We start from the raw sequence: 24,372 nt of genomic DNA on the forward strand, positions 1-24,372 counted from the left end.
GGAGGATTCATTTAAGAATCAATTCTATGAAATACAATATTGCTTTGGAAAAGTGTGTTTGTATGGCACTTGTTAGACTTTTAACCCAATTGCAAATCAGGTTCAATTTCTGTCTAAATTTGCCATCAGAAAAAAGCAAATTGATTTTTAAAGTTGTGACAATGATACTCTGGTTCTGTGTAAACTTCCATGATTGGTGGAATCAATGGAGCCCACTCAAATTTCTGATAATGACAGCCCCAGTATCAGTGAAGACACTCGATATTTTCGCCCATGGCAGCAGCAAACTGTCCATGTGATGGAACACAACATAAATAGGTTGTGCCCTAAAAATCATTTCCAGAGGCTGATCCTAGCCCTCCAATCTTTAGAGGTTTCCATAATATGTTGTTCATCTTGAGGTGCCCGGAATTCATAAATATTTTTCAAGGTGTCCTTAATTCGTCATATCCTCAACATATTAATTAGGAAAAGTAATTTTTTCGTAATTGTTATATTTGAATACCTCTTATTGGTAGTTTTTTTAGTAATTGTCATATACAGGTACCCATAGTTACCCATTGAGTAATGGTTACTATTGCTAGCTTCTTTCGGTACTCATTATTGCTAGCCACCTTTACAAACATAGTATTTCCGCTCATTTTTTCACCAAGTGTAATAAGACAAATCTCTCAAGACATACAATTACAAAGGATGGGCAAGACGTAGCCTTTGGAGAAGGTGGCTAGCAAATGATGACTCAAAATCACCCACGACGTGTTAATTCCACAGAATTTTGAAATAATTCAACATTTTCTCTTCTACTATGTAGTAGTAGATATATTTTTAAGGTGCTATATGATGATCCTAACTCTAGAAATTACAAGATGATAGTGAATCTCCCAAACTTCAATGGCAATCTTTCGAGAATTTTCTTGATTCGCTCTTAGAATTTTAACATTATTTTATCATGTGAAGATTCCTGAAGTGAAGAAGGTCAAGCTTGTAGCATACAGGGGAGGGGGGGCTGTTCATATGATAAATCCTAGCTTGCTATCCCCACGAAGAACAGACCGTTTTGGGTTTAACTATTTAATTAAGCTTTGAAAAGATTTAAACTACTGACTAGAATTTTGAGGCTTACCGACTAGTAGATTGTTTTTTGGGTTTCAAATTTCAACTTGAATGTTTATTTTGGTAGGTACGATTACCAGGTATCTATAACTATTAAGACTATAACACGAGGATTGTGAAGAACAGAACTTGTGGGTGCGATCACTGAATCCACTTCATTTGATTCTCACTGTTATTTTCCCATGTCATCATCCTCAGTCTGTGGCTATTCTTCTTGCCTCTTTTGTTGCTGGTATACATTGTCTATTGTGGGTCCCATTGGTTTTCAGCCATTGGATATAGGAAGCCAACTAAAGTTGGCGGAATCTAGCATGAGTGGGCCATTTATTTACAATTTCAATCTCTCTTTTCGTATTAGATGAAGGAAAATAATATTTCAGTATTTGATCCACATATTTATTTCTGGGAAATGTTATCAGCACTACTGTATTTTGATGAGGGCACTCCTCACTTTTGCCCTCATCAAAATACAGTAGTGCTGATATCTTTTTTCTAAAAATGATTTCCCTAAAAGACAACCAAAAAGAGGTCTAAAATGCACCTAGTTTTTTTTTTTTTTTTAAAGATAACAAAAAGGAATGGAAATATCATTTCCTAAGGTGAGTGAATATAATTAGGGGTGATAATTAATGGACCCAGTTGGTCAGATAGATTCAAAGGATCAGAACGTTAATGGGCAAGAGTTAGGCACAACAAGCAGATCCGAACTGTGTCCATTGGATCCTTATCTTAAGATCCCAAATTATTTTGGAGTATAACTCAGATATAACCACAAAATCCATTGAATCATTGAATCGTCCTAGAAATGAACCGTGGGTACCAATGTCCAAAAATACACTTCATATTTTTCTATATCCTACTCAAAATGACAAACAAGATTTCATTTTCTTACTCGATGGCTATTCTCCTATCTCTTTCAAAGTTTCTTCCCTCTTCTTCCTTTAACCCCAAGCTCTAATAGAGGGTTAGAATGGATAGTGGCCCAAACTCAAAAAGAAGGATTCAAGAAGCACCTGAAAAGGATATTTGAAACTCAGTTTGGTTGCAGGTGTTTACCTTGGAGAGTAGTGGTATTATAAGTAGTCAAAAGGGAGGAGAGAAGAATTGGATTTACCTAGAACTTACCTCGTAGAATAGTGGTAAGCAGTGTTTGGTTGTCAACCTTTTGTAGTGGCGGAGAGTGTCATTAGTAATATATAAATCGATATATAGAGCGAGCATCATTCTCAAGAGATTCAAGCAAAATTCCACCTTTTTGTGGTTTTTGGCTTGAGTTTCTTTGGGAGGAGACAAGGGGGACACATACATGCAATGATTAAGCGGGTGATAATGCTATATTGGCAATTCCAAGCAAGCAAAACCCGTAAGCCATCCTGGCTTAATGGCTTTTGTGCAACCAAGGGACCCAAACGGATAGTAACTGTAAGGCACCGGTGGATACGAACTGGATCCATTAACACCCCTAGATGTAATTTAAAAGGGCTTATATATATCACATCAGTTGGGTCTAGCAGTTGTAGAATTTTTATGAATAAAATAAAATATACAAAGCAACAAGAGAAGAGGAGCAACAATGGACGTTTTTTCTTTCTATTGCTTTTTTCCATATATCAATAATAGTTAAAACATGATTGTTATCTGAAAATCTCAAAAAAGGGTAAAGTTGGCTAATTTCTCAAAAAGGGTGAAACGCATCCCAATGAATGTTTTAGGACAAAAATGCACTTGTGTTGGTTTTCCCTCCAAGAAATTAAGGAACAGATCTCAATGCATTTCACCTAACTTTTTTAACTTTTTATCCTATTCTTCCCCATGCCCAAACGAAACTCCATTGTTTGTTTTAAAATTCCATTGCAGAGATGGTGAAACTTCCCTCTCCTAACATCTAGCATTGGATCTCTTTATTTTTCTTTGGCTATCAAACCTATAAGCTTCTCTGGTAGGTTTATTGTGATACATTTGCATATGTTTAACATGTTCCTTACAATGCTATGGTGTATTGTCATCATCTTGGTTATTTGTTAGGGATTTGTTATGGTTTTGTTAGAAATTTGTTAATGGCATCATCATCTTTACAATGTTATGGTGTATTGTCATAATCTCTCTATCTCTCTATTGCCCTCTATGTTTTTATGTAAAGTAAACCCGGATGAAACTCATGTCTATACAATTACAACCACTATTTAAATGTGTAGAATCAATATTTTGTTCTCGGAACCACTGTTGATATCTGGGAACCAGTATTTAAACACTCAGAAGCAGCAATTATACCTAGGAACTACTATTTACCACTATATAGTGGTTCCGATGGAGGAATAGTGGTTCCAAGGTATAAATAGTGGTTCCAGAGTAGAAATATTACTTCCCACAATCTAATTGGGTGTTAATGTTGCAATGAATTTATGAACAATGGGTTAAATAGTTTTCTAAACACTCATATGTTATGGTGGTTCATAGTTTAGATGGCCTAATACTTGTGAGAATGACTCTATTTATAGGGTTTTAAACACTCATAAACACTCATTATACCTAAGAACCAATAATTATACTTAGGAACCACTATTTACCATTATGTAGTGGTTCCAAGGTTTAAATGGTGGTTCAAGAGTAGAAATATTGCTTCACACAATCTAATAGTACTTCATTGGGTGTCAATGTTGCAATGAATTTATGAACAATGAGTTAAATAGTTTTCTAAACACTCGGATGTTATGGTGGTTCATAATTTAGATGCCTAATACTAATGAGAATGGCTGTATTTATAGAGTTCTAAACACTCAGAAGCACTCACTATACCTAGAAACCACTAATTATACTTAGGAACCACTATTTACCATTATGTAGTGGTTCCAAGGTATAAATAGTTGTTCCAGAGTAGAAATATTGCTTCACACAATCTAATAGTACTTCATTGGGTGTCAATGTTGCAATAAATTTATGAACAATGGGTTAAATAGTTTTCTAGACACTTGAATGTTATGGTGGTTCATAGTTTAGATGGCCTAATACTTGTGAGAATGACTGTATTTATAGGGTTTTAAACACTCAGAAGCACTCACTATACTTAGGAACCACTAATTATACACAGGAACCACTAATTATACGTAGGAACCACTATTTACCATTATGTAGTGGTTCCAAAGTATAAATAGTGGCTCCGAGGAATAAATAGTGGTTCCAGAGTAGAAATTGGGGGAGGGGGGGTGTGGAAGTGGTTTTTATAAGGAGTGGTTTCCGCATTTGGGTTTTTTTTAAAAAAATCGCATCGAACTAGTCGACCCCTTTTCACTTGTTTTACACCTGTTTGATGGAATGTTGGAAAGGTTGACCTGTAATTGGTCTTCCTACCTGTTTGGTCAAATGGTGGAAAGGTCGACCTATCATGGCAAATTCCCACCTGTTTGTACATATGCTACAAAAGTCGACCAATTAAACCAATTTGTGCAACCCTCCAAAAAAAGTCACGTTTTCACTCTTTTTTACTTGTAGTTTAATTCTACCTCAAATAGAGAACTCCACCAGCTATAAAATAGCTTTTCTAGTTATCTCTTAACTAAGTCAAATATTATAAAGAAATCCTTTTTCAAGACTAACTCTAACTCACGGTCAATTCTTGTCTCTTGGAACGTTACACCTCTTGAAACGACTAAAATAAAGATATTTGGGTTTATCTCTCTCTCTCTCTCTCGGTTTTGAATTCGTATCTCTGCATGTTGTTTTGTTTGTTTTATTGGTAGATAAATTTTATAGGTATGGCCATCTCTGAAGAGGTGGAAAGAGGAGAAAACATGGAGCAAGAGGAGATGAGAGAGCCTCTGATGAAGGAAGGGAAGAGCTCCTCTACTTGTGAAGAAGATGGGTCTCCTAACAACAACAGAGGCTCTATATCCATGGTTCTGTTCAGCACTCTCATCGCTGTTTGGGGTTCTTTCGCATTCGGATTATGTGTAAGTAGTCGCATTTTAATGGTTTCTTTTATAATTAAAACAGTTGTAAGTCATTTTCCTGATCTTTCAACTTGGCACACTACCGAGTTGACTCGGCTCACTTGTAAAACGAGTTGACTAGTCAACAACTCATCTAAATTGTTGAAACCTACAAGAAGATTTGAATCCATGGCCTCCTTTTTAAAGTGACCCTAACCACTCCAGCTTGCTTCTTCTATTAATCAATATATAAGAAAAACATGTATTCATCAATAGAAAAATGTGCTCAAGATTCAATCTTAGTCAATAGCAAATCGTTCAGTGACTTCTCATTGACTTTTATCGCTAGCGAGATGAAATGAAATACCTGAACTATTACAGTGGGGTTCAAAGCGGCTTTCTATAACGAAAGTCAGAATTCGTCGTCGAATGAATTCGAATTTGTTTTCAACTCGAATGGGTAGAACATGGTATGAAAGACGACGCACACTTTCTAAGAGAAAATCCGGTATAAAGTAGCTCCTTGAGTTAAGTACTAAAACAAGTGGAAGAAGTTGTATAAAACCTCAATCATTCGAAGTGGGTGACAGGAAGAAATACCATTGACTTGTGGAAAATTGAGTACAAGATGCCATTTTGAGTTGACTCTTTCAACCGAGTTGAGTCTACTTTTTAAGGTTTTTGAACTATGAAGCTGAATCTGATCGGGTGAGGACATTTTTGTTAAGATAATTATGATAACAAGTTTAACATAACTTTGAGTCCAGTAATCAGTTTTGGACTCACAATCGGTTCTCAAAATCCAAAACAAACGGGTCCTAATTACTCTTAACTAATATTAGGAAGGTTGAAATGCATTATTTTCACCCGCTTACCAAACTAATCATAGATAGTAGTAGCTTATGGAGATTGATAGAGAAAATATATGGGTTTTCTTAATCTTACTTCGCGGGTTTTGCAGATGGGCTATTCCGCGCCTACTCAGTCTAGTATCATTGATGATCTTGGTCTAACTATAGCAGAGGTTTGCTCATGCCTTTTTACCATTGACATTTACAATTTACTTCAAATTTATATTACATTCTTACTTCAAGTCAAGGAAAATGTTATTGACACCTCTCATTTCTTTCTATATGCACCACCTCTTTTTCTCTTTCCTTAGAAACATTATTTAAATGCCTACAACAGTGAAAATGATTCATCATTAAAATGCACGTTATTTAACAACTCCAACTCACCCGAGTCGACTAGGTTTCACCCTGGCTGAGTTCTCGACCGAGTTTTTTCCCCTACCAGTACCAAGTCAATGTAGAACTCCTTTAACTCAACTGATGTAAATAAAAAATTCGACATAGGGGCACTGAGATTTCTATTCCCTCGTAGCTTACCAACCCAAAGAGAAGGTGATGAGATCATAGGTACAAAGCAGATCCTCAATAACCTGATAATATGCATGAAGAACTAGAAGAATTTGAAGGTTTACATCATGAAGAGCCTCCACATGTTGAGACTCAAACAGGTTCAAGTAAGCCTAAAAGGATTCCACACCTCTAGCTACATTGAAATACTATGCCACATCTATCAAGCCTCAAGCTACTACTGTTAGAGCTTATGCGTGCCTTTCAAAAGAAACTGAGGCATATTATCACCGAGAAGCTTGTGAGACATTTCATGCTAGTGAATGGAGAGGTTCCATAGAGGAGGAGATGGAATCCCTGCGTAAAAATAAAATGTAAGATTTGGTAGAATTACTAAATAGGCGTAAGGCAATCGGTTATGACAATGTTGAAAGATACAAAGCTTGGTTGCTGATAAATGAGTATGTTCAGAAGATATGCATTCATTTTAATTAAATTTTCTCTCATGTTGTTTGTTTGACTATTGTTAGAGTTGGCTTGACTGTAGCAGTTGTGCTCAACTTAGAGTTAAAATAATTGGAGGTAAAAATGATATTTTGACATGGAGAGCTCAAAGAAGAACATATACAACACAATGAAAAGACTGTTGTGAAAAATAAAAGAAATTTGGTTTGTCGGCTGAATTAGTCAGTTTATTTTGTTTATATTTCTCTACTTCATATTTTTTCCCAACACCTTCAAGCTCACAATGTAATCATAAAAGGACATGGATTATACGTAGAATAGAATTCAAGACAAAGTGTAGCACTTTACTAGGACCCTTCTAACATAAATTTTTTTTTTTTTAATCTGTTCTTTATGCAGTACTCTGTATTTGGCTCCATAGTGAATATTGGTGCAATGATTGGTGCAATCACAAGTGGATACATTGCCGATTTCACTGGACGTAAAGGTGTAAGTACACACGACTAATAGGCAAGTGCAACCATGTTTTGAAACTATAACTCTTCTATTCTCTCCTTCCAAATTTTGGTGTGCTTCTTGAATGCAGGCAATGAGAATATCAGCTATTTTCTGCATTATTGGATGGCTCGTTGTTTACTTCTCTAAGGTTTTTCATCTCCTTTACTTTAACTAGGAAGATTAAGAATTTGAATCTAATTAAACTTACTCAATTAGCAATCTCATTGATCGAAAACTGCATTATGACATTTCTATTGTTGACTCTTTTGAAGGAAGCTTGGTCGCTCGATGTTGGAAGATTTTGCATGGGATATGGAATTGGAGTTGTTTCTTACGTGGTATGCTTTCATTAACAATTTTCTTCTTACCCAACTGTAGTATTACTATTCGGAAAAGATGGTGGATCTCAGTGTTGTTATAATAGTTTTGTAAGCCTTTCTATACTTTTTATTGATTAACTTTATGATGAACAGGTACCAGTGTTTATAGCTGAAATAACACCCAAGAATACCCGAGGAGGGCTTACAACATTAAATCAGGTGGTAGAAGATGACACAAGCGTTGGTCATTAAAAAGAATTATTGGGTCATTGATTAGATTGTAAAAATTGCATCTTACAATGTACTTATTTTGCAGCTAATGATCTGTACTGGAATATCCTATGCCTACATAGTAGGGACATTTGTAACATGGCGCACGCTCGCACTAACTGGTAAGCTCTACTATATGTAAATACTCTTACCTAATGGCTGTTTTAGAAATTTGGATACCTTAGAAAAATATAAAAGAGAAGATGAAGAAATAAGGGAAACTTTTAGAAAAAAGGGTGCAGTGAAAGGAAATCTTCTATCAAAAGTTTGACGTCCAATGAGAAGGAACTGATTGTGGGTTTTTTCATACAGGACTTATCCCAAGCTTCATTCTACTTCTGGGACTCTTCTTCGTTCCAGAGTCTCCAAGATGGCTAGTAAGATCTTAATGTAAAGGGGATCCCCATTTGTGTTCTATGTAGAACAATAAAGAGGATAACATAAATTACAAAATGCATGATGTGTTACAGGAAAAGGTTGGAAAGCATAAAGAGTTTGAAGTGGCATTGCGGAGGCTCCGTGGCAAGGATGCTGATATTTCTGAGGAAGCAACTGAAATTCAAGTTCTTTCTTTAACTCTAACATCAATGTGTTTGGGAATGCTAAATATTAGAATTAGAGATTGAGTTGATGATGATGGACTAATATTGCTACACAGGATTATATTGAGACGCTTAAGCACCTTCCAAAGGCTAAGATGCTAGACTTGTTTCAAAGGAAATATGCTCGTTCAGTAATTGTAAGTGACTTCCTTACCTAAAAAACTTTGAAATGTGACTCTATTTATCTTTAGAAGAAAAGTATACGTTTCCAAGGTTATTCACTTGAAAGGAATTGTTAGTTTGGTAAGCACTACATTTCAATTTGCAGATTGGAGTTGGATTAGTTTTCTTTCAGCAATTTGGAGGACTCAATGGATATTTATTTTATGTAAGCGACATTTTTGAATCTGCAGGTATAAATCCCCTTACTTGAGATTATTCCTCCCCTGACCTTTTAAAAAGAAAATGTATGTTTATATCCGAACTGTAATCTCAGGATTTTCTTCTGGCAATGTTGGGACTATCTTATGTGCTTGCATTCAGGTGACCAACTCTCACACTGCCTGGTTTTCCAAACCCTTTAATTGAAATTGTACATAACACCATTTTGTAGGTTCCAATAAGTGCATTGGGTGCTATCTTAATGGATAAAACTGGAAGGAGACCTCTTATATTGGTAGGCAGCAAATACCTTAAGCTTTGAAAATTGATATTATACGCTTCCAGAATAAGCAAGGCTTACTTTTCAATTCAGATATCTTCAACAGGGACATTCTTGGGTTGCTTTTTAGTCGGAATTTCATTCTATCTCAAGGTAGATACCAAAATATCACCAAAAACAGCTCTGTTTCCAATGGGTTCCTCTCATGTTTCTTATAAACAAGCTCATTTTCTGAAATAGGGCCATGGAGTTTCGTCTGGGTTGGTGCCCATACTAGTTCTCATTGGCATATTGGTAAACAAATACATCCCACTAAGTGAATTTTTCCATGCAGCAATTTTTCCCAGTCTTTCACGAGTGAAGAGTTATATTTTCTTTAGCGTGATTTCTAATTTTATTTCTTTATGTTTCTTTCCTGTTATCAGGTGTACATAGGATCATTCACCTTGGGTATGGGGTCAGTTCCTTGGGTTATAATGTCAGAGGTAAGATACTTTGCAAAGCATTTTATTTCTAGTGGAGTGATCTCTTCTATATATCAACAAAATTTAAATTCCTTACTTAGGGGTGATCTTGTGTGAGAATATCTTTTGTTGTAGATTTTCCCGATAAATATAAAAGGAACTGCCGGAAGCTTGGTGACTCTGATGCACTGGTTTGGAGCTTGGGTAATTTCATATACTTTCAACTTTCTCATGAGCTGGAGCTCATCAGGTGAAGAAAATTCATGTCACTTGATTTTTTATTCACTGTAATCTAAAATGGGCGCACATTTAACTATGACTAAAGTTAATCGAGCCAGCAGACAATTAATTGCAATGAAAAATGCTGAACTAACCATATGCAAATCCAAAATTCAGTTGCATCTACCAAAATCTTAGCATAAAACTCCCATGTTTGTGCATTTGTGATTGAGTCAAGATTTTAAATTTGTATCCGATAATGGTACAAGTCATATTACTCTGATCTGTTTGATTATAAGAGCCATGGGTTTACATGTTCTTCTGGTTTCAGGTACCTCTTTCCTCTATTCTGGAGTATGTGCAGCAACTGTTATATTTATCATAATGCTAGTACCAGAAACAAAGGGGCGAACTCTAGAAGAAATACAAGCCTCCATGAACTCTTAGGAAAAAGGAAATGTTAAATAAATGTTGTTTAGTAGAGAATTTTCTGGGATATGTTGAATCTCTGACGTTTTGTTGTTAGAGATGAAATACCAAGTACGAACATCATAAAGATTTATAGTAGCATAGTCCTCGACTCTACATTCGAATGATTTCATCAACATTTTCTTCTGGATTCATTTTAATAATCAATGCCATGAATGCAATTTTGTTCTGGAAAAATGTTTTTCTTGCATTCTTTATACTTTCAACACAATTGCATATCAGGTTCTGTTTTATGTAAACTTGCAATCTGGAAGGAAAAAATGGATTCTCAGTGGCCATCATCCCCTCTAGTGGGTCATTGCTTAGTTTCAATTTGTTAAGAAACCTTCATGAAGTGTTAAGTAGGTAGAAGTTTCCTAGATGGGATTAATGAGTCAAATTGCACCTCATGGAGTGATACTTACTCCTTTTGCCGGGTAAGCAAGAATTTATTAAAAGAGAAAAACAAGAGAAGACACAGAAGATATGGAACCACCTCAAAACAGAGGAAAACAAGAGTCAAAAGGGCCATGGAGACTTCAAAACCAAATTTCTGAGATTAAGGATCTGGCTGGTATGATGAATATCAAAATCATTCATAGAAGGCGATCAGCGAATGAAATGGCGGATGGTTTGGCGAAGCAAGGCGTGCTAGCGGAATCAATGATGGTCAGCATAACACCTGTGAATGAGCATCCTGAAGCTTAGACTTCCTTTGGTGTTATCTTTATATTTCCCTTTGTAAGGTTCCCGGAATCCTTAACGGGCCCTTTGTATTTGGGGACTCCTTGCCCCTTGCTTTATGGTGATTAATAAAGTTGTCAATTTTTTTTTTAAGAAGCCAAAAGAAGCCAAACTTGAGCATTGCCATCCTACTAGCTTACCCCCGTCATGTGCATCTTTAAGCCTAAATCTCGTGGTCTACTTGCATCATGAACCAATCAAACACAAAACCCTCTAGCCTTGTGCAAGTGTGAGAGATGTATATGCCACACAGTATTCCACCAAGTCTCCCAACCTGACTATTCAAGGCACATGCTCTTGCTATCAACCAATTAATATGCATAACCAAGGTCCTACATAGCAGCTAAAGCCCATGCGCAAGGCAAGGTCAGGTCTAGCCACACTTTGCTTCACCCAAAACTCCCTTAGTGTACTTTCGATCCTCACTATGGTTCTTCCCATGCTTTGCGCTAGTCGAGGTCCCTGAATGACCCTTCTGCCAACCACCAAGGTCCTGACCCCTCATGGGTCCAAGTAGTTGATGCAACCACCCGACCTTTTAAAGAGTGCCCTCCAAATACGCTATCGATACATAGTCCCATATTGGTAATGACAACCATCTGGACTAGCACTTCCCATGCTAGCCTCAGTCCTGACCAAGGACCCTCAAAGCCCTAGCATATAGTCATCTAGCTCATGCAATGCACCCATCATTGGACCTAGCATGGCTCTCCAATACGCAATGACATCGCCCGTGTTTCGATCATGGTAAGTGAATCATATGCACTGAGTTGAGGCTAGATACTTGACTGAATGGTGGTGACAAAGGCAGAGCATGAATGAGGGATTTGAATACACTGAGACACCCCGAAGCATCTCTTAGGACACCCCTCAAGTGCCACTTCATGGACCAGACATCTCTTGCCCAAAAAGACGTTGATCATGACAAATGAGATTAAACACAATTAAAAGTTTAAATTTGAATTACAACCGTTGGGTTTCAATGGACAACCGTTTCTAAAACCAAGATTAAAATTTAATTTTGAACTAAAACCCATTGGATGCAACCATTATCAGAGGGAAGAGAACAACACCCTCTTATCCCTATTAAGTTGGGACTAAAATCTCAAAGTTGCTTTTTCTCCCTTTCTTCTTCTTTGAATTTTTGTCTTATTCTAACATATCCTCTTCTTTTTAACTTTCACCGTTTCATTTTTATCTTTCGAAACTGCGCCGATGGAATAAACATGTAGAGGATGAGACACCCGTAAAATGACACCGAGAGGAAAGTTCCAAGCACCTCACGAAAAAAAGCAGACAAAATAAAAAATGTCCTCTTCCCAAACAGCTCAGATCTCCGCCATTTTTAAAACCACTCTCCTCACGTCATCAATCAACCCTGACCTCCCAACAAAATAAAATAGGGAAAAATACACTTAGACCCCCGTGGTTTCAATTTGTATAAGGTAGGCCTCCTCTTTTGAAACACTATCAATGGTAACGAAGACCCCATACACCCCTCTAAACTCCATACTAGAATCCAAACACTACCAAAAACACAGTGGACCCACATTGTTTGAATGATCCAAAGCGTTCATTTGATGGGCCCTGACATAGATAGGGTGTGCCCAAAAGATCAGCTCCATCGGATCATCCTAACCCTTCAATATGTAGACGAACCGTCAACTGAGGGGGCCAACCTTATACAAATTGAAACCACGGGGGGTCTACTTGTAACTTTTTAAACATGAGGGGTTAAGTTGAATTTGTGAGAAACCACAGGGGTTCTAAGTGTATTTTTCCCAATAAAATACTTCTCCAGCTGACTCCTCTTTCTCTATAACAAGAAGCTTTCAATCTCCTGTTCTGTTCTGACTCTAATCTTTAGAGAAGAAGGTAGAAATGAGAGGAGAGAAAGGCAATAGAGATGAAGAAAACATGGAACAAGGAGAAATAACAAGGCCATTAATGGAGAAAGGAGTTCCGGGTTCTATATGGATGGTACTACTCAGCACCTTAGTTGCGGTTTCGGGCTCTTTTGAATTCGGAACCTCTGTAAGTCGTAACTTATTTTTACCATATTCCATTTCTATATACAACTATAGTTTTTCTTATTACTCACTCTACCGTCTTAATCTTTTTGTTAATTTAATTTGACAATTAAAAAACTGAAACAGAGGTGGGTGAGTATATTGTTATTTGTTACTAGTTCTTATTATTTGCTGTTCTACTTATTACATGATGCCCCAATTTAATTTCATAGTTTTAACAATATATTTGCTGACTGATTATGTGGATCTACTGCTTTTTCTCTTTATTTTTTTAGGTGGGTTATTCATCACCGACTGAGCCTGGGATTATGGATGATGTTGGCCTCTCCTTAGCCCAGGTATGTTTTTCTCCCTAATATAGAATTAAGTACAGGGGAGTGATGTTAAAACAGTGCTTAGGAATGGGGTGAGATGAGTCGACTCACCCAACTCTTAACTTTACTGGGTTTCATTAAAATTTTTGGATTTGATGCATAAAAGCTTGTGGGTATTAGCCCTCCTAAATGTAGACATTTTTCATCATGATGCCAAGTCCACGTGGGAGAACACAATCTTCCACTATGAGAAAACAAAATTACATAGAGTACAACGGGACTAACCTGCAAACCTGCAACCCTTTCTGTTGCATTCTCAACCAAGACCGTACACAACAAGAGAAACCTGAGAAAAAACCCAAGAGAAAAACCCAAGATGAAACAACCTTCTCTCAGCAGAATAACCCATGCGGCGCCCCAACATGCACGAATGCTAGGGCAAGCCTTCAATCGTGCAAGGCTTTAAAGGCCCTACACGCCAACACCCCTTGATGCTTCGAATGTGCACACAAACTCTAAGCTGTTCAACAAGCTACTTGGCTCAGATCTTGACGTGCACTTCTAGATATCCACACTCATGATCAGCCTGCATCACGAGTACATCGAACATAAGGCCTTGGAGCCCAATGCAAAGTCCATCGAGTACGAGGCATGACGATGCCACGCACCAATCCGCCAAGTACTGGGGCTTGGTCATCCAAGGAGCAAGATGCCCCATGGACTGATCCGCAAGGTGTACACCTCACGAGGGCAACCGAAGTCGCCCCGGCACGAACTCATGGAAGACCTAGAGATTGGCTTGCTCACAAGACGTACCGCGGTGCAGAAGGGCAAACAGTATAGATAGCCCCCTGCACCGGTCTGTACTCGCAATGCATGTGGGAACCCAACCCAACATGCACTGTCTTTGGCCCCCATCCTCGACCAAAGAAACTGGAGCATCCCTGTGGATAGCTCACAGTCCGCACCCAACTTCTCCAAGAGCTTAAGCTATTGGAGAAAGGCGTTATTTATCTTTTATACTTTAACACTCCTCCGCACGTGTGGCCCACTTGGCAAACACGTGGCACATGTGATCCCACTTTGGGCCGACCATCGCATGTGGATTTTTGCTATCCGGGAGGTTTGAACTCGAGACCTTTGGCTTTGATACCATGTTAATTTACCAACTTCTCCAAGAGCTTAAGCTGTTGGAGAAAGGCGTTATTTATCTTTTATACTTTAACACCCCTTTCTATCTTTTTCCCTCATTGGCTATGAGGGCACTGTCTAGAATTTGCCACTTTCGAACGAATGTTGACCGATTGCTTGAGATGATCTTTGGAAGCACCTTCTTCAAGCATTCCGCCAAAACTTTGGCCTACACTTCGTAGAATCATCCTATACTCACGGCCCCTTTAACTTTAGGGATGAGTGTAATGAAGGCAGCCTCGATCTCTTTGTCTAGCTCTAGACCATCATAGAACTCCTTGAAGAAATTTAGTAGATCCATTTTGATAGCCTCCCGGCAGCTTTGGAAGAATGCCAAACAAAAAACCATCAGTCCCAAGAGCTTGGTCACTGCCTAAGGCAAACAAGCCGAATCTGATCTCTTCTTCCTCAATGGGTTTCTCTAAGGAAGCCCTATCTCTATCGCCCAACAAACTAAAAGGTACTCCGTCATGGAATAAAAAACCTCTTTCTCCTTCACTATCATCTCCTTCTCTTTCCTGGGAGCTCCCCCCCCACGATGTAACATAGTTATCCGGTTACCTCTCTTCCTTGCGCTAGCAATCCTGTGAAACTAAGCTGAATTTTTTTCGCCTTGTAGCCATTGTGCTCGCGATCTTTGCCTTCGGTATATTTCCTCCTGAATTAACACTTTCTTTTGACAAGGAGACACTCATTTTTATGACAAAATGACAAGCATGTCCCTACTTGAATACAGATGGCAATTTTAGGAGGGCTGTTTGAGACAGTCCCGACACAAGCGTGTCTTCATAGTTCATACCATTTCACTTCTTTATATCAGTAATTGAATTGATCCCTATTTTCACATAATGAGTTAGATTTTCTCTCTCTCTCTTTTCCCTTTTCTTCACAAATCTAAGGGTTTACTAAAGCCTTTTGTCATCATCACCATAGTCATTAGTCATTAACTCTCTGAACAGATAGCTATCGGCGTAGTTATTTAATTGAATTTTGTGCCTTCAATAACCTTGGGCTAGAATTATCATTTCACTTTGTTACTTATGCAGTTACTATGTATTGAGCTCATCCAAATTGTAGAATATTTCTCTTAAAGTGTCAAGGGGAGAGGATTCTTTGCTTTTGTCAGCAAGTCACATGATTTATCAAGGTGGTGCACACCTCCTTCCATCCATTATATACACTTTTTATAGCATGTTGAACTATTCTGTTGTAGCTCAGACATTCAAAGTTCAAACCACCACATTTTAGAGCAGCTTTTATTGTCAGAAAGAAGAGGAACCCAAGTTAATCTCTTAATAAGGGCAAAGAAAAAAATGGAAATAAATATTTTACTATCAGAATGAAAAAAGGAGTTTACTCTGTTTTCTTCTGCAGTTCTCTGTTTTTGGCTCAATATTGACAATTGGGGCAATGATAGGTGCCATAATGAGTGGGCATATTGCAGATTTCCTTGGTCGGAGAGGTGTAAGTAAACATGCCTTTTGTGTTTTTGAAGCATGGTTGAGAAACTATAACACAGACTCATTCCAATTTTCTTCAAATTTTGTGTTGAAAAGCAGGCAATGGGCTTGTCAGATATTTTCTGCATCACAGGGTGGCTTGCCATATTCTTCTCCAAGGTTTATAATCCCACCTTAGCACCTTGGTTGGATGGATTTCAGCTGATAAAAATATTGAGTATGAAGATCTTCTTTTGGAAGTTCCCAATAGATGTGCCCCTTATAACTTTTTACTCTTTTTTTATTTGGATATATGTCTATACTGAATATGAAAGGCTGCTTGGTCGCTCGACCTTGGAAGGCTCTCCGTGGGATATGGGATTGGGCTTCTTTCTTATGTGGTATGTCCATTAACATATAATTGCTCGCCCATATGGACTAACATACTACCAGTTTCTAGACAACCTTTCGTCTACAGTGATTTCTGCATACAAACCCACCAAAAACATGCACAGAGAAATAATTTTTTTCCATAGTTGTCATTTATTATGCCCTGATGAAATTTATGCCAATAAATGGCTAAACAGGTTCCTGTGTACATAGCAGAAATAACACCCAAAAATCTTAGAGGAGGATTTACAGCAGCAAATCAGGTAAAGAACACGTCATTTTACAAATCTCTCTCTGTTGTTAAATATCTATCTGTGCTTCTGGTTCTTCTGCAGCTAATGATATGTTGTGGTTCATCCCTTACCTACCTACTGGGAACTACAGTTACCTGGCGTACCCTAGCACTAATTGGTAACTTCTTATTATCACTGATATTATCTGACTTAATTATTCTCAATATGCAAGATATTGTTTTGTGATCCATTTAATTTGAACAATTATCATCTCAAAGGATGAAGAGAGATTGTCATGAAATAGTTGAGCATCATCTCAGACAACCTATTTTTTCTTTTACAACACTTTAAACAGTAAACTGAGTTTCTGGAGGCAAATGGCAGATGTAATCCTCTAGAGAACTGTAAGATTTGAAATAGTATTGTTCAGATTCTTCAGATTTTGAAGTTTAGTGATTGGACTTAATACTTAGGAGCCTTAAAACTCAAGCTAGAGGTTGATTATTTATACATTTAATGCAAGTAACAAAATTAGTTGTTGCTGGATTAAATACCTTTTTGTATGATCCTGAAAATCATTCTGATCATGCACTTTTGGGATCCCTCAAAGCATACTAAAAGGAAATTGATTTATGGAGTTAAAATTTTTAACCTAGTTTAATTGTTATTAGTCAAAGTTTCCATGTGAAAACAAGAACCTAATTCTTATGGTTTCTGACTTGCAATATTAGATATCTTACTGAATGTTGAATGCTTTTGAAGATATAAATAAGGCCCAGAAGAAATGGGAAAACTACATGGTAGTACAATGTTCTCATAATGGATACTTTTGATTAAGATAAATTGAAAAAAGGAGATGCCCCATGAGTAATTGTAATGTTTCTAACTTGTATTTCTGCTAAATGTAGTGCATCAAATAAATCTAATCAAGCCCGGTAAAATTGGGGCCAGTATAAGTGACACCTAATCGGCTAATCCCAATCAAAGAGAACATGTTTTGTATACAGTGAAATATTTTTCTCAGATGTGGTTTGTTCATAGCATAAAGGTGAAAAAAAGGCTTATTTAGCTTACCACTAGATAAATTAGGCCTAGCATTAGGTGATAGACAGACTTAATCCCCGATTTTCAAAAAAAAAAAGGACTTAATCCCTGTCCAAATGAGAATTTGCTTATACAGTACTTCAAAAAGAAAAGAAAAATAAATATATCTTTTTTATTGCGTATATCATACTACAAGCAATTGTTCTTCTTCTAATTCTATTTCATTTACAGGAACTATTCCATGCTTTGTGCAGCTTCTAGGCCTTTTCTTCATTCCAGAATCTCCTAGGTGGCTGGTTAGTAAGAATTTGACATTATGTTGATATCCGAATTTATAAAGCAGATGTTATGATAGAAATCATGACCAGGCAAAGGTTGGTCACCTAAAAGAGTTTGAAGCAGTATTACAGAGTCTTCGAGGGCAGGATGCAGATATTTCTCTCGAAGCTGCTGAAATCACAGTACATATTGTTTAATTTCGCTGCATAAATAATTGTTTGTGAGTAGAATGATTTTTGGAAAGGTATGATATGGATTTCTATTATGCAGGATTATACCATAACCCTTCAATCCCTTCCAGAGGCCAGAATATATGACTTATTTCAGAGAAAATATGCACATTCAGTCATTGTGAGCTTTCTTTTAATTCAATATTTTATCGTGAACTATCCACCATCTCTCTTATATTTTCTGAATCATCCAGTTTAATATGTAGGTTGGAGTTGGGCTAATGGTACTTCAACAGTTTGGGGGAGTGAATGCCATTTGTTTTTATGCAAGTTCAATTTTTGTGTCAGCTGGTAAGGAAAATCTCAACTTAACGCTCGAAACTTTTAATAGCCACATTAATCTAATGTTCTATTATATCAGGTTTCTCTTCGGGTAGTATCGGAACAATAGCAATGGCTGCAGTTCAGGTCAGCAATGATCAAAATCTCATTGGATTCTCAATTTTATTGCAATGCATTTGTAACAGATATAATGCAATTGTAACAGATGATGTTATTTGCAGATTCCAATGACGACATTAGGTGTGCTTTTAATGGATAAATCTGGAAGAAGATCGCTACTAATTGTAAGAATGTTGGTGGGTTTGTTTGAGGGTTTGACAATGTATGCACAAAATCTCATTTATCAAAATATTATGCTTAACAGGTTTCTGCAGCGGGAACATGCTTGGGTTGCTTTCTAGTTGGAACCTCATTCATCTTGCAGGTTTCAGTAATATTTTTATTCACAAAAAAGCAATAATTATGTATAGTTTTTTTTTCATTACTATAACAAAAATTACCTTTCTGTTAAACAGGACCATGAATGGTGGAAGGATCTGATTCCTTTAACTGCCCTTATAGGCGTACTGGTAAAGCCATAAAAGCATTTAGTTTTTTTTTCTTTTTCTTTTTCTGTTTTGTTTTCAAGGATATATGAGTACTGATTTCCCCCCTTCTATCTCTGACATTAGGTGTACACAGGATCTTTCTCCTTGGGGATGGGTGGGATACCATGGGTTATAATGTCCGAGGCAAGTTATTTATCACAATAATTCGGTATCATTGTGAAAAATAATAGTGAATGCAATCCAAATAACCAAAAGATTTTCTGTTGAGCCTGATATTGGTTCCTTTTTCAGATATTTCCCATAAACATGAAGGGTACTGCAGGAAGCCTTGTGACTCTTGTGAGCTGGTTTGGTTCTTGGATTATTTCCTATGCTTTCAACTTTCTCATGAGTTGGAGTTCAATAGGTAAGAGTTCAACACTATTTACTAGCTGAGAAATGGGTAATTTTTAGTTTCCGGGTTCGATTTATTGGCCATATTCTTTTCTTCTTTCAGGCACCTTCTTCATATTTGCTAGTGTGTGTGGCATAACTGTTTTATTTGTGGCAAAGCTGGTACCAGAGACCAAGGGACGAACTTTGGAAGAAATACAGGCCTCAATGAATTCTTTCTCCTCAGAAGGGAAGTAAGAATTGTGAGCTCCCACCTTTCTAATGAGTCTATAGTTTTTTGTAACTTCTTGTTTTGACAGGGCGTAGTAATCCATCCAGTGTAACCCAAATGGATATCCAGCCAACCCTGCCCCTTATTATTAACAAATAAGTCCTTGGTTTTTCTAAACAATTTTCCTCTAGAGTTGCAGTCCATCCACAGTATTTATAACAGACACTCCACGCCCTCCTTTGGCAAAACATTCATAGGACTGAAGGATTGGTGGGCCTCAAATGGCGCCAATGTTGATTGGTGGGCCTCAAATGTCACCAAAGTGGACTGAAGGATTGGTGGGCCTTAAATTTAAGAGAATTGGTTTTCCACAAGGGAAGTGACATTTCTGCCCCTTTGGATTACTTGGGACACCCAGTAGCAGTATATCAATGACTGCAGAGGGGCTGATGTACTTCACGTCAGAAGGATTCAGTGGGGCTGATTGCCTCGTACACTGCTACTGGGTGTCCCAAGTAATAAAAAGGGGCGGAGTTATCACTTCCCTTTCCACAATTATAATATTTTTTCTTGTTATTCTTAAATTTCTTGATTCCCCATTCCTCTTTCTTCTTAAAAAAAACTTTGGTTTTGGGTTGTTTGTTTACAATTGGGGCTTAGTGTTTTTCTTCTTTAATCTTCTTATAGCTTCTACCATTAACATAAAGGGAACATTTTCATGTTTACCTCCTAAGGAGAAAAAATTGATGAACGGAGTCAACTACTCATTCTCTCTTTTTCTTCTTAATTGAATTAAAATTTTCTATCAATAGTTAAATGTATGACTTAGTCTACCATAGGCTTCTACATTTGCACCAGACATGAGTTATAGTTCCATGTTCTTCATATGATTTATAAGTCAGGTTCCATAGATGTTAGCATGCTAGCTGTGACACTTCTATTAGCATCTAAATTTTTTTAGCAATTAATCTCAATGCCTTAGTAGGTTTTCTAATGGAGGATCGGAACTAGTGCATTATAGCCTTGTCTTGCTTGAGTAAGTGAGTAATTCTTCATTTTCAAATAAAAAATTAACCCCATTAAGTTTCAGTATTACTAAGTTCAACGCTAACAACATTGGTTGTTATCATTCTCCAAATTTATTAGTTGAGAAATTCTTTTCTTACAGTGGCTTGATGCTGTCATACGGCAATTTTCCATGATGAATTGACCTTTAATTTAATCATACAATTTAAGTATAAGATTAGTTAGAGAAAGACTACCCAACAAAGCTCTTTACACGATCAATGGTAAAAGGCAATTTTTGGGTCCCACAAGGGGAATGTATTTGAAATCATGACCATTGATCTTGTGGAACATCATATGGCAATTCTCTTGGTCCCATCCCGAACGGAGGTCCCATTCCTAAGAAGACAACAAAAATCAACACTTTAACTTTTCTTCAATTTACCCTAAACAAAGCTTGATGGACGAGGGGCCTACTGTTCTAGGATCATCCAATTTCATCTGCCGGACTTACAGTTGCAGTTAGCATCAACGGATCTGATCACATGCACGAGGCGTCTTTTAGGAAGGAGCGTAACGGCCTCTTCTATTTTAACATTTTCCAATTAGTTAACACCATACAAGTAGTGAGTAACTAGACTTGTAGGGTACATTTTCATGTTTACTTCCTAAACTTGTAGGGGTTCCACGCGAATGAATGTGGATGTGCTTATAAGGGCTTGGGCACCCTCCCTTTAAAGGTTAGCTTTTAAGGATGAGTTCTACCAGGGTCCCTACAAGTGGTATTAGACCCGACTCCTTTGTATCCTCCCCTCGGGGAGGATCTCGGTAACCCATATGTACGCCTTGAGGCTGGAGAAAATCCGTAGGTGAAGATCCCGTAGTTCCCACATTGCTTCTGTGTGGAGGGGGAGATTGTTAAGGGTTCCACGCCAAAAGCAAAGATCCCACATCGGACAAGTGAATGGATGTGGATAGGCTTATAAAGGCTTGGGCACCCTAGCTACTCTAAACCACAAGGCGCTCCCATTGGATCCACATTGACATAACTTTAATGATTCCTTTGATTTTTCATTTTTCAGTGCCCTTCCACTGGATTTTTGCAAGAGATTTATAACGTTTTGGCTCGTCATGAAGTTATTCTACGACAAGGATGCAATGGGATCAAAATGATTTGGACCTAGGATCTCCACTATAATCATATCTACAGGGATCTTAGCCATTGATCTGTTGATCTATCAAGCAAATGAATGGTTTAGATCACCAAATAATATAGAATTCACTGTATACTTTTCATAGCTGAACATTAATGCACTACTTTTCACGCTATTAAAACTCATATCTATACTAAATATGGACAGTTGCTTGAGATAATGCACTATTAGACCTCAACTTTACTTATCGGACCACTATCCTTTATAGAGATGTTTTTTTGGTAGTTAAGTTTGGTCGGATCTCGACCAAGGTTGGAGAACAAAGCCTTAAACAACTGAACTAAGAGGCTCAACCCATTTTTAAGAGATGAATTCACCTCCAGAGCGATACTGCCTTTCGAAAAAAGGCGAGATGCTGATTTTTTGGCTACTTCAGTTGAGACTGAGGTGAAACAACCTCAAATTTATATTGAACACTTCATTATTTTGATAATAATACTTCTCACTTTATTATTATTATTATTTTTATTTTTTTGGAATGGTGAATCTTTATTACTTAGAGCCGACCACAACCAAGTCGGTCATGGTCCTAAACTAAAAAAAAAAAACTTGGCTGCGCAACGTTGCGCAGGAACCTCCTCCGCAATGCCCTAAAATAAAGAGGAAACAGGGGGTGTGGAAATATCAAACATGGGGTGTGAAAATATCAGACAATGGAATTGAAATTGCCACGCCCCCTGCTTTTAGTGTATTTTAATGCGTTGCGTTGCGTAGCCAAGTTTTTTTTCTCCTCAAGGGGAAGAAAAGGTTGAGGGACAGGATTTGGGCACAACAATTGGATCCAAACTATATCAATTGGATCCATATCCTATGATTTGAAATTATTTCATCTCATGATCCGGACCTAGCTGTAAAATCCTTATGGACCATTCCTAGATCCGAATGGATGGATCCAATGTACAAAAATATCCTCCATATCTCCAATAATGGTTATTTTCATTGTATTTAAAAATCCTACTAACAATATTTTCGTAGATTGCCGAGATGGATTGTCCCGTTTAAAGTGGATCCGTTGACACCCCTTCTTTATCGATTGACTATTTGATAATTTTGGAGGAATTCCAATAGGCTCTGTTCACTTGTTTTCTATCTGCAGGAAAAGAAAAGAAAGGAAAAGAATCTGACGCGAAAAACTGGAAAAGAAACTGTGAGAAAATTCCTTTTGTGAGAAAATTCCGTTGTTCACTTGGCCGAGAAAGGAAAAGGAAGTATGCAGGCAAAGTGGTTTTCTCAGGAAAGTGATATTCCCATCCGTTTGGTGAGAAAATTTAGAGGGAAAGTGCAAAAAAGTTGGTTTTCCATGTCATTATTTATATGTTCCACCTGTGTAATTCCGCTTTTCCGAGAAAACAAGTGAACTGCAGAAAATGTCAAATCATGTCCAATCGCAGGAAAATTCGGCTTACTTTCTTCTCCTTTCCTTTCTCAAGAAGGCAAGTGAACAGAGCCAGGGTTGAAGAGATAGATAGAGAAGTAGGAAAAAGAAGAGGGGAGTGGTATTATCAAAACAAAGCCGATCAAATATCGATGATTCCCTTCCCCTCAACTAAAACAAATCCTCTTTAGCTTTTATGGCTTTAAAGTGGGCATTGTTTCCCACTCCCTTCCGTCACGGCAACAAAAAGGAGAAAGAGACGTGAGCATTTGCTTCCTGGAAATTGATTAAAGAAAAGAAAAGAAAAAGCCCCTCTCTCTCTTTCTTTCTTTCTCTCCATAGTGGACGAGAATAATACGCGCTTTCCGACCCCTCTCCTTTTCTTTATTATTACTTCTGAAAGAAGGTGGGCCCAAGACATCTCAAAATTGCCTATTGACAATTTAACAAGGTATGACCGGGTCAAGCTAACGCAGAGCAATAGAGGCTATGGATTTTATGCGGGATTTTGTCTGCATTCATGAGGTGGTCGCTGTCACTTGCGACAGAGCATCCGCGAAAAGCCTTCTGCCATGGACGCTAGAAAATCCCTTCATTTTTAAAATTCACCTACTATATTCATCAAAAGCGCTCTGATAGAGTAAAATGAGATTAGCTTTTCATTCTACTTTTCTAGGTCCCACAGAGAAATCATTCAGGGGCCCACATTGTTTTAGAGCCACAGAGACATTTTTAACATTTCACCCCTTATTTTTGTCTTTTCCCAAAATAACACACACAGAGAAGAGATGAGAGTACGGAGTTAACGGAATCCGTCGAGTATGGACCCCGACGTTAACGTGGACTGACGATTCAAACGAGGAGGCTACGAATTTTCCACGCGTACTCACAGAAATGGTCATTCTTACGCCAACCCTCAACCACCCTTCTCCTACATAATGGACCGAACCAACCCGGAAAATACCAAAGAAAAAAGACAGAAGGAAAAAAAAATCCTCCTCAAGGAGGAAGAAGAAAGGAAAAGGGGGAGGTGGAGATATCAAAAAACGACGAAGACAAAATACACCCCTTTATCTCCTTTTTCCCCCCCTCCTTCCTCCATTATAAATTCCCACCCGCCTTGTCTGTTTTATCACACGAATTACC

The 24,372-nt window shown here is 37.7% G+C and overlaps 2 protein-coding genes across 6 annotated transcripts; both read left to right on the forward strand.

Moving 5' to 3' along the window:
- Positions 1-4,655: 4,655 nt before the first annotated feature.
- LOC143853327 (sugar transporter ERD6-like 7) lies at positions 4,656-10,502 on the forward strand. Of its 3 annotated transcripts, none has more exons than XM_077363059.1 (19): positions 4,656-4,778; positions 4,864-5,060; positions 6,001-6,063; positions 7,262-7,351; positions 7,449-7,508; positions 7,633-7,698; positions 7,834-7,899; positions 7,997-8,072; positions 8,263-8,327; positions 8,421-8,513; positions 8,609-8,689; positions 8,821-8,905; positions 8,989-9,035; positions 9,106-9,168; positions 9,247-9,306; positions 9,394-9,447; positions 9,579-9,638; positions 9,753-9,867; positions 10,168-10,502. In XM_077363059.1, exons 2-19 carry the CDS (start codon positions 4,866-4,868, stop codon positions 10,281-10,283), a joined length of 1,455 nt encoding a protein of 484 aa, XP_077219174.1. In that variant the 5' UTR covers positions 4,656-4,778; positions 4,864-4,865; the 3' UTR covers positions 10,284-10,502. The 3 variants fall into 3 exon arrangements, with proteins under 3 accessions (XP_077219174.1, XP_077219176.1, XP_077219175.1); XM_077363061.1 differs by having other exon boundaries at positions 9,753-9,821; XM_077363060.1 differs by lacking the exon at positions 4,656-4,778 and having other exon boundaries at positions 4,785-5,060.
- Positions 10,503-12,763: 2,261 nt separating this feature from the next.
- On the forward strand, positions 12,764-19,824 carry LOC143852571 (sugar transporter ERD6-like 5). 3 transcript variants are annotated; one of them, XM_077362007.1, is made up of 18 exons: positions 12,769-13,082; positions 13,354-13,416; positions 15,958-16,047; positions 16,143-16,202; positions 16,358-16,423; positions 16,610-16,675; positions 16,748-16,823; positions 17,921-17,985; positions 18,058-18,150; positions 18,239-18,319; positions 18,405-18,489; positions 18,560-18,606; positions 18,702-18,764; positions 18,845-18,904; positions 18,996-19,049; positions 19,152-19,211; positions 19,320-19,434; positions 19,525-19,824. In XM_077362007.1, exons 1-18 carry the CDS (start codon positions 12,930-12,932, stop codon positions 19,656-19,658), a joined length of 1,431 nt encoding a protein of 476 aa, XP_077218122.1. In that variant the 5' UTR covers positions 12,769-12,929; the 3' UTR covers positions 19,659-19,824. The 3 variants fall into 3 exon arrangements, with proteins under 3 accessions (XP_077218123.1, XP_077218122.1, XP_077218124.1); XM_077362008.1 differs by lacking the exon at positions 16,748-16,823 and having other exon boundaries at positions 12,764-13,082; positions 17,944-17,985; XM_077362009.1 differs by lacking the exons at positions 12,769-13,082; positions 13,354-13,416 and adding an exon at positions 15,632-15,730.
- The last annotated feature ends 4,548 nt before the right edge of the window (positions 19,825-24,372 follow it).

The sequence above is a fragment of the Tasmannia lanceolata genome, unplaced genomic scaffold (genome assembly GCF_043159265.1).
Source record: "Tasmannia lanceolata isolate RefF3 unplaced genomic scaffold, GAP_Taslan_0.1 ptg000019l, whole genome shotgun sequence".
NCBI lineage: Eukaryota > Viridiplantae > Streptophyta > Magnoliopsida > Canellales > Winteraceae > Tasmannia > Tasmannia lanceolata.

Bases quoted from the DNA above. Each gene is read 5' to 3' on its own strand.
- LOC143853327 (XM_077363059.1), top strand. From the start codon at position 4,866: ATGGCCATCTCTGAAGAGGTGGAAAGAGGAGAAAACATGGAGCAAGAG. The intron at 6,064-7,261 runs GTTTGCTCATGC...TTCTTTATGCAG, and splicing joins TTGGTCTAACTATAGCAGAG to TACTCTGTATTTGGCTCCAT. The intron at 7,352-7,448 runs GTAAGTACACAC...TCTTGAATGCAG, and splicing joins ATTTCACTGGACGTAAAGGT to GCAATGAGAATATCAGCTAT.
- LOC143852571 (XM_077362007.1), top strand. From the start codon at position 12,930: ATGAGAGGAGAGAAAGGCAATAGAGATGAAGAAAACATGGAACAAGGA. The intron at 17,986-18,057 runs GTTAGTAAGAAT...AATCATGACCAG, and splicing joins CAGAATCTCCTAGGTGGCTG to GCAAAGGTTGGTCACCTAAA. The intron at 18,607-18,701 runs GTCAGCAATGAT...TGTTATTTGCAG, and splicing joins TAGCAATGGCTGCAGTTCAG to ATTCCAATGACGACATTAGG.